This window comes from Erinaceus europaeus, chromosome 22 (assembly GCF_950295315.1).
Source record: "Erinaceus europaeus chromosome 22, mEriEur2.1, whole genome shotgun sequence".
Classification (NCBI taxonomy): domain Eukaryota; kingdom Metazoa; phylum Chordata; class Mammalia; order Eulipotyphla; family Erinaceidae; genus Erinaceus; species Erinaceus europaeus.
The window spans coordinates 6,376,424-6,392,141 of NC_080183.1; the positions used below are offsets into that span (position 1 = coordinate 6,376,424).

The 15,718-nt window shown below is 58.1% G+C and overlaps 1 protein-coding gene across 1 annotated transcript; it reads left to right on the forward strand.

Annotated features, from left to right (window-relative positions):
* Window positions 1–1,084: 1,084 nt before the first annotated feature.
* Window positions 1,085–4,326, forward strand: TMEM121 (transmembrane protein 121). Its single transcript, XM_060181186.1, has 2 exons — window positions 1,085–1,222; window positions 2,220–4,326. The coding sequence occupies exon 2, from the start codon at window positions 2,291–2,293 to the stop codon at window positions 3,239–3,241; it is 951 nt and encodes a 316-aa protein (XP_060037169.1). The 5' UTR covers window positions 1,085–1,222; window positions 2,220–2,290; the 3' UTR covers window positions 3,242–4,326.
* Window positions 4,327–15,718: the final 11,392 nt, after the last annotated feature.

Genomic DNA, 15,718 nt, shown 5'->3' on the forward strand with positions numbered 1-15,718 from the left:
CCATCCTGGTGGCCTCAGCCTGGTCCTCCCCACCTGCTCCTATGTTCCCAGCACTGTCTGTCTTGATGCTCCCTTTATATGATTCTCCTTGGGAACCCTAAACCCTCACCCCATTGTGTCTCATGGCAGAGCCAATTCTGAATCCACTTCTCTGACACTGGTGTGGCTGTTCTGGGGTATTGGTGTGTGTGTGTGTGTGTGTGTGTGGGGGTCCTGCCAGCTTGCTCCTGGGGTCCGATCAGCATGATGCCTTGAGCAGTAATCTGAGGTCTGCCCTGGAATTCCCATGCCCAGGTTGTCATGCATCTTCACCCTTCCCCCCCAGGCCCAGTGCAGAGCAGGGCAGCCTCAAGTCTGACTTGAGTGGCGTCTGGGCTGGGAACCCACCTGATGGCGGGGGGGCTGTGGAGGGAGGCTGCAGACCCACAAGTTGGACAGGTCAGCTCCTGAAAGTGGAGGCAGGCTGTGTGGGGCTGTGATGGAGTTCCGGGGTGGGGGCGGGGGCGGGGGCGGGGGTGTCCTGGCTTTTTAGCTTTCAAACCTGCCAGCCTGGGTCTTCCAGAGCTTCCTTCATGTCTTGTGTCTCCTGTGGGGAGGGGCTTTCTGCCTAGGCCCTCAGCCCCTGGAGGAAGCAGGGCACCTGTAAACTTCCCTTTTTTTAGGGGGCTGGGTGGGTTTAGGGGCGCCCTCCTGGATACAGGAACAGCTCTGTGGTTTTCACTGCATCTCAGGGGCTGAGCGCAAGGGTGACAGCAGGCAAGTGATGAGTGTCCCCAGTAGCCAAGCACTCATCCCAGCATTGCCTGTGCACCCCTCAAGGATGACCCAGGGTGAGTCCGGGCAAGCACTCTGGCCCCCAGCATGAAGTGGGGGCTGGCCGGCCTGTGAGCACCGGACACCTGCTGAGCGCCTCTGGGATGGGGTTCTACCGGGCTGGGGCCGGCGTGTGGGCTGTGCTGGGTGGGCAACTGCGGGGGGCTGCGCCCGCCAGCCTGATGTACCTGGGTGGACAGGCCGCTCCTCCGCCCGCACGAGAGCAGAGCTGTGCAGACCACCCGCCCCGCAAAGGGATGAGGTGCCCGGACCTCAGGGGGCGTGGGGCGGGGCCTCAGGCGGGCGGGCGCGCGGGTGGCGGCGGGGGCGCGCGGAGGGCCGGGGGCGCGCGGAGGAGCGTGGCCTGGCGGAGCTTGGCGGCCGGCGCGGCGCAGCATCTGGCCGGCGGGTAGGCGCGGGGCTGACCCGGCTGGGGCAGGGGACCGCTGCGGGGTCTCGCGGCTGAGAAGGAATGCCTGGGTTGTAGAAGTGGCGGGGCACCGGGGCAGATGGGCTCCTGGGGGGCGCCCCCCGTCTGTCCCGCCCCCATGGGGGACCGGCTCCGGGCGAGGGCCGCGCGGAAGCGGAGCAGAGGCCGGGCTCCCCGCCACATCCACGGGGAGGGACATTACTCGGGGCCGCTGCAGCCACCGCGGAGTGAAAAACCTGGGGTGGGGGGCGGTTGTGTAAGGCTGGCTTGACACCCCCGCACTGGGGGTCTGGGAGCTGCGAGTGGGTGGGAGGGGCCCTGCAGTTAGGTGCTGGGGCCAGCTGGGGTGCGGGCAGGGATGCAGCTGCTGAGCTGGTGCGGGGCCAGGGGCGTCTGGGTGTCAGCAGGCCTGCTGTCATGGGGACATTCTATTTTATGTCTTTGTCTAGACTGGGCAGCGTGAGCCCGCGTAGTGGGTGAAAGTGGGGGGCCTTCAGGTGCTCCTGGTGGGTGAGGGTCTGGGCGCTTGGTGGTGGGAGGGGCTGCGCGGCCAGTGGTGGCGCTTGTGTCCCCACCCCCTTCCTTGCAGGGCTGCGAGCTCGGGTCCCCGCTCCGAGTCAGCAGGGCAGTGGACGCGGCCTCAGGAGATGGCCGCGGGGAGCCCAGGGCGGTGGGCGGGATGTGATCGGCGGGGCCGGAGGATGGAGCCCCGGTACCCGGGCTCGGCCGGCTCCGGGAGGGGCCCCGCATCGGGATGGAGCCCCAGCACCGGGAGGGGCCCCGGGTTGGAAAGGAGCCCCAGCATCGGGGCTGGGCCGGCACGCGACCCGGGCGCCGCCACTTCCGTCCGCTTACGCCCGGGCGGTGGCGGGAACGCGGGCCCGCGTCGGGAGTCCCGGCGGGGCTGCAGCGCCCCCTGGCGGCCCGTGCCGTCCCCTGGCTGCGCGCAGCGCTGACCCGCGCCTTCTGCCCCCAGGTCCAGCTCGCCGGCCGGCCAGCGCGCCATGCCCGCTGGCTGACCAGCGCAGGGCCTCGCCCCGGGAGACCATGGTGCTGCCGCCCCCGGACCGGCGCCACGTGTGCCTGACCACGCTGGTGATCGTGGGCAGCATGGCGGTGATGGACGCGTACCTGGTGGAGCAGAACCAGGGCCCGCGCAAGATCGGCGTGTGCATCATCGTGCTGGTGGGCGACGTGTGCTTCCTGCTGGTGCTGCGCTACGTGGCCGTGTGGGTGGGCGCTGAGGTGCGCACGGCCAAGCGCGGCTATGCCATGATCCTCTGGTTCCTCTACATCTTTGTGCTGGAGATCAAGCTCTACTTCATCTTCCAGAACTACAAGGCGGCGCGACGCGGTGCGGCCGACCCGGTGGCGCGCAAGGCGCTCACGCTGCTGCTGTCGGTGTGCGTGCCCGGCCTGTTCCTGCTGCTCGTGGCGCTCGACCGCATGGACTACGTGCGCACCTTCCGCAAGCGCGAGGACCTGCGCGGCCGTCTCTTCTGGGTGGCGCTGGACCTGCTGGACCTGCTGGACATGCAGGCCAGCCTGTGGGAGCCGCCGCGCTCGGGGCTGCCGCTGTGGGCCGAGGGCCTGACCTTCTTCTACTGCTACATGCTGCTGCTCGTGCTACCGTGCGTGGCGCTCAGCGAGCTCAGCATGCAGGGCGAGCACATCGCGCCGCAGAAGATGATGCTCTACCCCGTGCTCAGCCTGGCCACCGTCAACGTGGTGGCAGTGCTGGCGCGCGCCGCTAACATGGCGCTCTTCCGCGACAGCCGCGTCTCGGCCATCTTCGTGGGCAAGAACGTGGTGGCTCTGGCCACCAAGGCCTGCACCTTCCTGGAGTACCGCCGCCAGGTGCGCGACCTCCCGCCGCCTGCACTGGCGCTGGAAATGCAGCCGCAGCCCGCGCCTCGTGCCCCCGCGCCCGCGCCCCCACCGCGCACCCCTGGCCGCCCCCTCGGGCCTGTGCCCGCGCGCGAGGGCCTGGACACGTGACGACGTCCCGCCGCGCGCCTCCTTGGGCCTGGACACGTGACCGAGAAGTCGCTCCGTGCGCACCCCGTGTCCCCTCGGGCTCGTGCCTGGACACGTGATGCCCCGCCGCGTGCCCCCCTGCCACCGGGTCTCCAGCTCAGGAACCCCTCGGACCTCGGCCCTGCTGGCCTGGGGGCTCGGGAGGACGGGTGGGGGTCCTGCGGGGGGCCCGGAGTTTTAAAGACTAGTGTTTACAGTTTCCTACCCAGGGTCGCCCTCCTCTGCCTTGTCTATGCTGTGTGCCCGGAGTGGCCTGAGCCCGTGTGCGGGGGTGAGGTGGGGGGTGTCCGCCTGTCCCAGGGCCGACTCCCCGCAGCCCCCTTCCAGAGGAGCCCTGGCCCTGGCCAACAAGTTCATGAGCCCCTTGTGTCTCCTGCCGCTGGGTACACCCCAGCCTGGGTGACACCAGCACCCAGCTTTGCTTTGGGGACCTTGCCTGGCTCCTGGACAGACCCCTCTGAGGGCCGGTCAGCCGGAGGACCCGTTGCCCTGGGTGGGGCCTGCCTGCAGCCTCCTGCCTGGTCTTCAGCTGACCCCACACTGGGTGGGTCCTGGGCCCCCACGGAGAAGGGGTGCCCCTCACCAGGTTGGTGGCACCAGTGCTCCTTCCTCATGACATGAGCCCTGCTCCACCAGGGCTGTGTGTGTGTGTATGTGTATGTGTAGCAGGGTATAGTCCTGCAGGTATGGGCACACGGGGGTCTTCACATGACCAGAAGCTGATGTGTCAGACACCACCGGAGGAAGTGGAGGTGCTGGCCTGGGGGCATGGGTTTGGGCTCCAGGAGCAGCCTCCTGCATCCTGTGGGGAGGGGGCCCAGTGTTGGAAGTGGTTAAGGTGGGGATGCTGGAGCTTCTGGGTGGGAACGTGCTGACTGAGGAAGCTGGGAGAGAAGGCAGTGGTGCTGTGGCTTTGAGGATCCTTTGGTGCTTTTTGGGGGCGAGTGTGGAGAGGAATGTCCAAGGAAGGACCTGCTAGACGGGGTCATCAAGGAGGAATGGGGATCTTGGGTGTTATCTGGAGTTGGGAGACATCTCAAAGAGCCGCGTGTGTGCTTACTGTGTGTGCACTTGCTGGGGGGACTCCAGTCTACAGGCCCCTCTGGAATGGGGGTGGGGTGAGATTTCCCCAGGGGCCATCAAGACCACCACCCTCCCCATGGATGGGGGAGCTACCTGGCTGGCAGCTTTGCTGGGACGGGTATAGGGTATCGGAGTTCCTGCTGGGCAGTCTGGCCTCTGCCTCCTGTGCCTGGCCTCACTCCCTCGCCCAAGTCTATCACTCTGGGTCAGTTAGCCTTAGTCTACCTTGCAGGCCCGAGCCAGCCTGGGGATACCCAACTTCCTGCTCCCACACCAGCTACTGAGGCCCCTCTGCACATACTTCTGGAGCTGGGGGTGACTGCAGATCTGAGAGCCCTCTGCCTGCGTTTACTGATAGTTCCACAGGGAGTGTGACATGGTTTCCTGGCCCCTCCTGGCTGTCAGGTCAGAAGTCTCGCCCTGGGCTGGGGAGTTCAGTCTGCTGGAGCCCTAATGTGAATCCCCCCGCCACCCTCCCAGGTCCCAGCTTCAAGCTCCAGCATCCCCATACACTAGAACAGCACTGTCTTCCATTCTCACTCTCCCTTTGTCTCTTGTAAAACTAAAATTAATCTTTTTTTCAAAGATTTATTAATGATAGAGCGAGAGTCAGAGTATCGTAATGCCTGGGGTCCAGTTCAGGACTCACACTTGAGAGGCCAGCGCTCTATCTGCTGTGCCACCTCCCGATGACAGATTTACTTTTTATTTTATTTTATTTTATTTTGGTCTCCAGGGTTATTGCTGGGGCTCGGTGCCTGCACTACAAATCCACTGCTCCTGGCAGCCATTTTTCATTTGTATTGGATAGGACAGAGAGAAATTGAGAGGGAAGAGAGACACAGAGACACTTGTAGACCTGCTTCACTGCTTCTGAAGCAACCCCCCGGGAGGTGGGGAGCCACGGGCTTGAACCAAGATCCTAGCACGGGTCCTTGAGCTTCATACTTAACAAGGTGCACCAACACCTGGCCCCCAGATTTACTTACTTAGAGAACCAGAGCATCACTGCCACAGTGGAGTCAGAAATTGGATTTGGAGCTTCATGCCTGCAACCCTGTGCTCTACCTACTGTGATGAGCCTCAAATCGTTGCTCCCTGAAGTGTGCAGAGCTGCAACAGACTTGTGGGGTCTTGGTCATAGCCAACAAGGCCACCTTCGGGCCCCAGGCAGCGGGGAGGAACTGCAAGTTCATATCCACTGCCTGGGGTGGGGGGAGACTTTGGAAAACCCCTCCACGCACAGCCAAAGGCGGAGCAAAATCCACACTCATGGGTGCCAGCTGCTCCCTGTCCCCCACAAAAGCCCCAGGATCAGAGGTGACTCCCGCAGTTCATCCTGGTCACCCCAGACATTCCTCCTCCTGCCTTGTGGCTGCTCTCACCGACTCAGCTGTGGTGCAGGCACTGAAGGCAGGAGGGAGTGGGCCAGTGAGATAGCTCATATGGGTAGTGTGCTGCCCCGCCATGCTTGTGACCCAGGGTTTTTTTGTTTTTTTTGTTTTTATTTTTTTAATATTTATTTTACTTATTTATTCCCTTTTGTTGCCCTTGTTGTTTTATTGTTGTAGTTATTATTGTTGGCATCCCTGCTCCAGATTCAGAGAGGGAGGCCAGGGGCTGGAGCTGGCCTCCAGCACAGCCACAGTTGCTGAGAGAGCAGCAGGGGGCCTGGCTCCAGGATGCTCAGCAGCTCTGAAACCTCACTGTCTCTTCCTGGGGGAAGCAGCTTCCCAGAGAAAACTGCTTTGGGGCTAGGCGGCTCTTCCCATGGTCATCCGGGGACCAAGTCCTCAGCCTCAATCCAGGTGGGTCTACCCACTCTATCCAGGGGCCTGGTGATAGGCCATGGCCTGCCTAGTGCACAGTTCCTGCCTGCCTGCAGTGCAGGGACCCCAGGGCAGGGCTGACTAGGCACTTGAGGGGCCCCTGCTCCACCCTGAACTCAGCCCTTAAATTTATTATTATTTTTAAAAATATTTATTTTATTTATTTATTCCGTTTTGTTGCCCTTGTTGTAGTTATTGTTGTTGTTATTGATGTCATTGTTGTTGGATAGGATAGAGAAATGGAGAGGAGCAGAAGACAGAGATGGGGAGAGAAAGATAGACACCTGCAGACCTGCTTCACTTGCTGTGAAGGGACTACCTTACAGATGGGGAGCTGGGGGCTCGAACCGGGATCCTTAGGTCGGTCCTTGCACTTTGTGCCACCTGCGTTTAACCCGCTAGCGCCCGACTCCCAGCCTGAGTTTCTGAGGGTGACTGTCAGGTGTGTGCAGGGCTAGGTGGGAGTGGAGGCGGCTTCCCAGCCTGGGCTAGCCGAGCAGCCTCCTGGTAAGCAGTAACCCTGGGGCTGGTGGTCTCCACCTTGTGCCATAGGGACAGGCTTCACATCACAAAGGCTGCTCGAGAGGCTTCGCAGTAGCTGGTTGCCACCAGTTCACCCCAGCCCCTCAGCCTCTGGCAGGCTGCCTGAAGCCCAGGGGTATAGAAACCACCCCCCAAATACCCCAGACTTGATGGGGCTGGCGTGAGGGCTCCCAGCACAGTCTCCTGCTCTAGCCTTCCCCCAGCTACAGGGTGGAGACGAGGTGGGAGGCCTTAGACTTGGAGGGGCAAACATAGGCTGACCTTATGCTTGCACCCTGTCCTCATAGACCAAAAGCTGCCACTTCTGCATGAAACCTTGGGTGTGTTCTGTGGGCCTCTCCTCTCCTGTGGGCTGGAGGGGTGTAGGGGCTCCTGGAGGGGTGTGGTCCAGGAGTGGCCTGGAAGTCACCTCCACTGATGTGAGCTCAAATTTAGGGCAGAGAGCTACAACCTTTAGTTGGATGATGCCAGCTTTGGGCAGTACAGGGTTGAGCCTACTCAGCTTGGGCATAGCATGGGAGCGGGGCTGGAGGTGGTGGAGGAGAACTGTCTGGTGCTCTGTACTCAAGCCCTTATGCCTTGGTCAGTGGGCATCCTGCCACACGACAGCATCATTCTCTGCTTTGTCACTTACCTTCTTTTCTTTCTTTCGTCTTTCCTTTTTTTTTTTTTTTTAATTGCCCAGGATTCATGCTGGGGTTTGGTTCCAGCACCAGGAACCTAACGCTCATCCTGGTGGCCGTTCCCCTCAACCCTCCCCCCCCTTTTTTTTTTTTTCTGTTTTATTGCACAGGACAGAAAGAACTTGGGAGTGGAGGGGGACACAGAAACAACCAATGCACCCCACCATGCACATTCCTGCAGCCCTTGTGCATCCCGTCATGTCCACACCTGCAGAGTCCATGCAACCGCCAGACCCACTCCTGCAGCACTCCCGTGCACCCCCGTGCTCACCCCTGCAGCCGGCTCACTCTCCGGCGCTTGCCCTTTAACCTCAGGACTCCCACCAGCCTAGGGACGCATGCGCAGAACCAGGAGGGGCGGGGAGAGCAAGGAGCAGCGGAGCGCATGCGCAGAGCAGGACGAGCCGCAGCGGCCGCGGGGGGTGGGTGGTTAGCTTGGTGGTCTCTGGAGGCTGTGTCGGGGCGTGCGCTTCCGAGCGGGGCGGGTCGGCCCTCACGGCCACCACTGAGCTGGGAGACAGACTCGCACCTGAGGGCAGCTGAGACGGCTGCGAGTGTCGCACTCTTGGCGACGCCTTGGGGTGACTGCCTGCTCGCGGCCCGTGCCGTGACGCCATCAGGGGGCGACGGGCCCGTGCGCGAGTGTGTGTGTGCGCGCGCGCGAGTGTGTGTGCGTGTGCGTGCGTGTGCGAGCTTGAGCTTGAGCCCCTCGGTCGGCGCGTACTGCGCTCTGTCCTCCCTCCGGCCCCGCCGGTGCCCCAGTGCCCCTTCCCGCCAGGCAGGACGTCGGCCTCCGTCCCAGGTGTCCAGGGTCAGCGCGGGGACGATGAGCAAGAGCGGCTCTGCCTGCGGCCCCGTGGAGGGCTGACCACGCGCACGCGCCGGACCCTGCCCCTCCAGGCCCGCCCTGCCCTGCCCTACCCAGCCTAGCCCTCCCTGCCCTGCCCTACCCAGCCTAGCCCTCCCTGCCCTACCCTACCCTGCCCGGCCCCGCCCTGCCCTGCCCAACCAAGCCCCGCCCTACCCTACCCTGCCCCGCCCTGCCCCTCCAGGCCTGCCCGGCCCTGCCCTGCCTAGCCCTACATGCCCTGCCCTACCCTGCCCTACCCTGCCCGCCCAATCCTGCCCTACCCTGCCCTACACGGCCCCGCCCTGCCATACCCTGCCCCTCCCTGCCGCCCTACCCTGCCCCTCCAGGCCAGCCCTGCCCTGCCCTGACCTACCCCGACCCACCCGCCCTACCCTGCCCTGCCCCGCCCCGCCCTACCGTGCCCTGCCCCTCCAGGCCCGCCCTGCCCTGCCCTACCCAGCCCTAGCTGGCCCTGCCCTACACCAACCCGCCCTGCCCTACCACGCCCCGCCCTACCCTGCCATGCCCTGCCCCTCCAGGCCTGCCCTGCCCTACCCCGCCCCACCCTGCCCTGCCCCGCCCTACCCCGCCCCGTCCTACCCCGCCCCGTCCTACCCCGCCCCCCGTCCTACCCCGCCCCGCCCTACCCTGCCCGCCCTATCCTGCCCAGCCCTACCCTGCCCTACCCGGCCCCGCCCTGCCATACCCTGCCCCCTGCCATACCCTACCCTGCCCTGCCCCTCCAGGCCTGCCCTACCTTACCCTGCCCTACCCCGCCCCACCCTGCCCTACCCTACCTTGCCCTGCCCTACCCCGCCCCGCCCTGCCCTGCCTTACCTTGCCCTGCCCTACCCCGCCCCGCCCTGCCCTGCCTTACCCTGCCCTGCCCCGCCCTATCCTGCCCTACCCTGCCCCGCCCCGCCCGAGGCGCCATAACCCCTGGCTGCTATCCACCAGCACCCTAATGCCATCCCGGCGGTGTCGCCCCATTGCGCGGCGGCTTCCTGACCACCCCCTCCAGGCCTGCCTGAGCCCATCACCTCCTGATCCTAGTCCCCCCACACCTCCGTGACCCTGTTACCTCTTACCTCCCAGGCCTCCGTGACCCCATCACGTCCTGTGCTCCCCCACCTCGTGTACCCCCCCAACACAGCTCACTAGCCCTGTCACCTGATTATTCCCACCCGCCCCAGGCCTCTTGAGACCCTGTAGGGAAGAATGACCCCCCCCCAGGGTCTGTCTGTCTTCCAGGAACATTCCTGTAGTTGGTAAATTGTAAAACAAAGGGACCAAAGTCTCCCATGAGCAAGGGCAAGTTTGGAAAGACACCTAAAAGATACCCACACTGTTAGATTTGAAAGCTTCCTTTTTATGCTCTTCTGAGACTGCAGAGTGTGTAAACAAAATGGGTTTTACACACTGGCGTGAGAACATCATGAGATGTCAGGGGCTGTGGGAGGGTGATCAGCATTGACTCTTAATCCCCTGCCTGCTTCTCTGGCTGGGGGTTAAGTGCCCCAGAGTGTGTTGACCCTGAGTCACTGTTTGTCCCTGGAGGACACAGTGAAAGGCCTCTGAGTGGCCAGCTACAGACCTGACAGCCTGGTCCTCACAACACAGGCTGACCCCAGATGCCACTGAGAGCCTGTGGTGTCACAAAGGGAGTGGTTTTGCCTGTGTCCCCACGGGGTACACGGGTGGGGGTACCTGGCCAGCCATGGGGCTGAGCCAACCTGGGGGCACACGTGTGCAGGAACACAACCCCAGGTGGGGCTGGGGACACATAAACAGCCCCCCAGAACTGGGGCTGGGGAATAACTATGACCCAGATACTTGACGGCTTCCTGAAGAAGGCAGGCCTAGTATCTAGGGTACTCTGCTTTTTAATCTTTTACTTTATCGCAGGGTTAATAGTTTACAGGACAGCTGTGGACACGAGTACAGTCTCCCATCTCCTATGACAGGTGTCTGCAAAACACTGTCACCAGCCTGGGTTCTTTACTACCATCACACACCTGGGCTGGGGGGAACCTTTTCTTATTAAAAGGTGGCACAGAGGATAAAGCCTCGGACCCTCAGACATCAGGTCCTGGCATCATCACCTGTGCCAGCCAGGCTGGTGCTCCAGTCTCTCTCCTCCCCTCTCAATAATCAAACAAACAAAAAAGACTTACCGAGAGAGAGATGCTTCCCCTGCTCAGTGCTTCGGCCCTTCCTGCCCCCTGCCCCTCCACGCCCCATGCACGCTGCCCCAAGTAACAGGACGCAGTGTGGGTCCATTTCCATATTCAGCTGGACCTTGGCCTCCTGCCCCCACCCCACTCCAGGCCTGAGCAGACCCACGTTGTGCTCTGGGGGGGGTGGGGGCTCCCACAGCTCCCTGGGTGACTGTGGTGTCCAAGTGTCATCCCACCAAGCAGATGGGGACACAAAGGGACAGCTTGCCACCCCGGTGCCAACATACTTCAGCCTCCAGCAGGGACCTAGGAGGGGCCTGTGCTGGGTGTCTAGTCTGGGGCTGCCAGTACCCTCAGCCTGTGACTAAAGACCTGTCCCCTCACTCAGAGGACTCCTGCTCTATGCAGCAGGTAGACATGGGTGCTGCACCCATAGGCAGTGGTGTGGGGTGCCACAGCTGGGCTCCCATCAATCCACAGCAGCCTTGGCACTGAGGTCTCTGCTGACCCCCTTGGGGCACCAGCAAGACCTCAGTCTCTTTGTCTTGCCTCTCGGGTCTCCCTGCGCCCCTCTTCCTGGCCCCTGGGGACAAATCTCTCCTGAGACAGAACCTCTTCCCCCCCAGACACCCTATGCTAAGTTGGAGCAGAGCTCTGAGTCCAGAGAGATGGACATGGAGAGATAGACATGCAGAGAGAGAGACTTGGAAAGACCGACATGGACATACAGTGGGAGCTTAGGAGCTGTCTCTCTGTGGCCTTGGGGAGGGAGCCCTGCACTGGTCCTGTCTCCTGGGAGGAGAGGGGCTGGGAGCACAGTGTATCCAGTGCCTAGAGGGTGTGCTGGACCTAGTGTTTCCTCACAGGACAGCCAGAGGCTGAGGAGAGTCCACTGCTCTCGTCTGCAAAACATCTGTCCCCAATGAGGCGTCCTGGTGAGTCTGGCTTAAGACACAGACTTTGCTGGGGGCTATTTCTGCCTCATTTTATGATGGTGGCCATCGCTGTGACAGTGTGGCCATGGTGTAGAGGCACCAAGCAGTGTGCAGAAGCCACTTTACATGTCTATGCATATCCCCCAACTGTGAGTTCACTGGGGCGGTAAGACCCTCCTTCCCTGGTGTGTGTGTACCTCCTTGCTCCCCACAGCACCCAGCAGGTGCAGAGGCCACCACCAGCCTACACACCCCAGGTTGCCCCTCAGCCATAGGTAATGGGGGGCACAGGGGGAAGCTTTGTCTCTGAGGCTCTTGGAGGGACTCTTTATCTGCAGGGCTGGAATTAGATAGAAGGTTGCAAACATGAATATTAAGAAAGACAAGACAGAATTTTCCAGGGGATTGCTGCATGTATCAGCAGAACCCAGGACCAGCATCCTGGAGGCTCAGTGTTATCCTAGCAGAGCTGGAACTTGAACTCACTCTGCTTCCCTTCTCCTGAGCCCACTTTGTAAATATGTCAATAAATAACTGCTTTGAAGAGAATCTTAGAATAGCTCACGCTGCCATACTGTCTGAGCAGGGTCAAAATAAAAGAGAATTCCATATTCTTAGTGGCTTAATGATAGAGAAGAACACAGGTGACAGGCAAGTCTAGTGAGAGCCTGTGGAGAGTTGTAATGTAAGCCTGCTTCCCCCAGGGGAGCCCCAGGAGGTCAGCCTCTGTGAGGGGCATGAGTCCTCCACAATGCAGAGCCCCAGGCACCTGTAGGTCCTCCAGGCTCTGGAGCCCTGGGAACGCAAAGTTGTCTGAGGTGAAAGGAAGAGGCAGTTTCTCTTTTTATCACAACGCTGGAGGAACACTGCCTTTATCTGGGTTACAGGTGTGGTGTTTGCAACCATGAGCAAGGCTAAGTCCCCCCAACAAAGTCAGCCTGAGGGAGGAGGACCCTACACCCTGCCAGCATCTTTGAGTCTGGAGTTGACCACAGCTGAGGTGCCATGCACCTGAAGCCTGTTCTTTCTGAATTTAATTTGTTACGGAGATAAATATCTTTATTGAAGGTGCTACACTATCTTTGGCAAATATTTCAAAATATATGTGCAAGCATAATACTTCTTCTTTTCTTGGCTACTATGGCACTGCTTGGCTCTGGCTTATAGTGGTGGACCTGAGACCCAAGCCTCAGGAATGAAAGCCTTTTGCTGAAACTACCATGCTGTCTCTCTGGCCAAATGTCTCCCATTTCAACTGGTAGAACTTTGAAAAGAATCACTAGGAAAGCACAGCTTGAATTAGTACTAGTTCAAACTCCTTATGTCTTTCACTGTATTAGATATATGCCCATATAAGACAAGTGATAGTTTAAATCAACATTAGCAGGTAAGCTCCATTGAAGGACTTTTATTTGATGAATCGCATTATGTTGTTGATAAGTATATTCGCTATCTCTTTTTTACTAAGTCTCAGACATCCACCTGCAGGTGCAATAATGTCTGTCACTTTGGACTGCAGGAAGGTACCCCCACTGCCATGGCCATTCCAAGGTCACTTTATATCTCCTCAGTCCCAGTAACACCACTCTTCCCCAGGGCCACAAAGCCTGCTGGGGGATGAGCCTGGCTCCATTCTTTGTCTCTGATGTTTTCCCTCCACACTTACATGATGCTACTGTTTGACAACTTCCTGGTAAAGTCAAAGGAGACTCCACTAAAATGGTCACATTTATTTACAGACGATGAAGGTGAAGATGAAATCAAAACTGGTGTGAGACTGAACACCTGTCAACAGAGAGAGAGAAGGGGTTTGCTCATGCTGGGGTGTATTTTTTCCCCCAGTCCCAGAGTCTCATAAATGTACAACATCACAGCTCCTGAGTGAGACTTGGCTGCAGTGAAGTAGTATATAAAAATTAACTGCAAAGATGTGTAGCAGGTTTTCAGAACATCTATAAACTCCAAGCGTAACCTCTTCCATCTTCTGGTGTTTGTATGGTCCTGAGAGCTTGAAGCCTTTTACTGCCTCTGCCCATCTCCTAGTCCTCACAATCCAAATGTGAATCACTAGCCAACCTTCCTCTGTGGACTGTTTTACTATAAAAAAAGGAACTGCTGGGGGTCAGGTGTAGCGCAGTGGGTTAAGTGCACGTGGCGCAAAGCGCAAGGACCGGCAAAAGGATCCCGGTTCAAGCTCCAACTCCTCACCTGCAGGGGAGTCGCTTCACAGGTGGTGAAGCAGGTCTGCAGGTGTCTATCATTCTCTCCCCCTCTCTGTCTTCCCCTCCTCTCTCCATTTCTCTGTCCTGTCCAACAATGACAGCGATAATAGTAACCACAATGGTAAAACAACCAGGGTAAGAAGAGGGAAAAATAGCCTCCAGGAGCAGTGAATTCATGGTGCGGGCACCGAGCCCAGGCAATAACCCTGGAGGCAAAAAAAAAAAAAAAAAAAAAAAAGAAAGAAAAAGAAAGAAACTGCTGAAATTTGGGGCCCAGAGCTTGTAGCCTGAGCTAGTTCTGGGTCAGTGCCAATAAACTACGTTTTTCCTGCACCTCGGGTGGCTTTTGTTCTCCGTTTGCAGTGTGTCACCTTACCACCAAACATTATTTCTTATAATTCAATGTTATCTGTGGATGCATTTAGCTAGCAAGGAAGTTTTTTTAATATTTATTTTCTCTTTTGTTGTCCTTTTTTTTTTTCTTTCTTTCTTTCTTTCTTTTTAACCAGAACACTGTTCAGCTCTGGCTTATGGTGGTGTGGGGGATTGAACCTGGGACTTTGGAGCCTCAGGCATGAGAGTCTATTTGCATACCCATTATGCTATCTACCCTCCGATGTCCTTGTTGTTTTTATTGTTGTTGTAGTTATTGTTGTTGTTGGGTAGGACAGAGAGAAATGGAGAGAGGAGGGGAAGACAGAGAAGGAGAGAAAGACAGACACCTGCAGACCTGCTTCACTGCCTGTGAAGCGACTCCCCTGCAGGTGGGGAGCCAGGGGCTCGAACCGGGATCCTTAAGCCAGCCCTTGTGCCAGGTGCGCTTAACCCGCTGTGTTACCGCTGGACTCCCAGGATGATCTTTTTTTCCTTCTCCTATTCTACTACTCTTTTTTTTTTTTTTAAATCTTTATTAGATAGAGACAGCCAGAAATGGAGAGGGAAGAGGGTGACAGATGGGGAGAGAGACAGAGAGACACCTGCAGCCCTGCTTCACTGCTTGTGAAGCTTTCCTCCTGCAGGTGGGGATCAGGGGCTCGAACCTGGGTCCTTGAACACTGTAGCATGTGTGCTCAACCAGGTGCGCCACCACCTGGCCCCTTTCTACTATTCTTTTTTAAAAATATTTTATTTATTTATTTATTTATTCCCTTTCGTTGCCCTTGTTCTATTGTTGTAGTTATTATTGTTGTCATTGTTGTTGGATAGGACAGAGAAAAAATGGGGAGAGGAGGGGAAGACAGAGAGGGGGAGAGAAAGATAGACACCTGCAGATCTGCTTCACCGCCTGTGAAGCGACTCCCCTGCAGGTGGGGAGCCGGGATTCGAACCGGGATCCTTATGCCGGTCCTTGTGCTTTGCGCCACCTGCGCTTATCCCGCTGCGCTACAGCTCGACTCCCTCTACTACTCTTTTAAAGATTTATTTATTTATTTTACCAGAGCACTGTTCAGCCCTGGCTTATGGTGGTGCGGGGGATTGAACCTGGGACTTTGGAGCCTCAGACATGAGAGTCTGTTTGCATAAACATTATGCTACCTACACTCTGCCCTTAAAGATTTATTTATGACAGAGATAAGAGGAGAGAAACCAAAGCACCACTGTGGCACCTGGGATGCTTCTGATCAAACTCAGAACTCTGTATTTGAGGGCCAACACTCTAGCCACCTCCCTGACTACTACAGCACTCTTCCCCCTCTCAGACCAAACCACTGCTCAGCTTGGGTTTATGAATTGAATCTGGATTCTCAAGCCTCAGAAATGAAAGGGTTTTTGCATAAGCATTGTGCTGTCACCTTACCCTCAATTTGTCCTCATGTTGTGTTTTTTCATACATGTCTTAGGCTTTGTTGTTTTTTGCTATCATTATTGCCGCCATGATTATTACTGGCTCTCTGTGCTCCTGGTGTTCTTTTTAGTTTTAGAGACGGTAATTGAGAAGGGAAGAGATAGAGTGAGAGAGATATATAAGATATAGATAAAGAGATGCTTATAGCACTCACCACTACCTGAAGCTTCTCTCTCTTTCTGCCTCCAGGGTTATCACTGGGGCTCAGTGCCTGCACTACCAATCCACTGCTCCTGGAGGCTATTTTTTTTTTTTAATATTTATTTATTT

Bases quoted from the DNA above. Each gene is read 5' to 3' on its own strand.
- TMEM121 (XM_060181186.1), top strand. From the start codon at position 2,291: ATGGTGCTGCCGCCCCCGGACCGGCGCCACGTGTGCCTGACCACGCTG.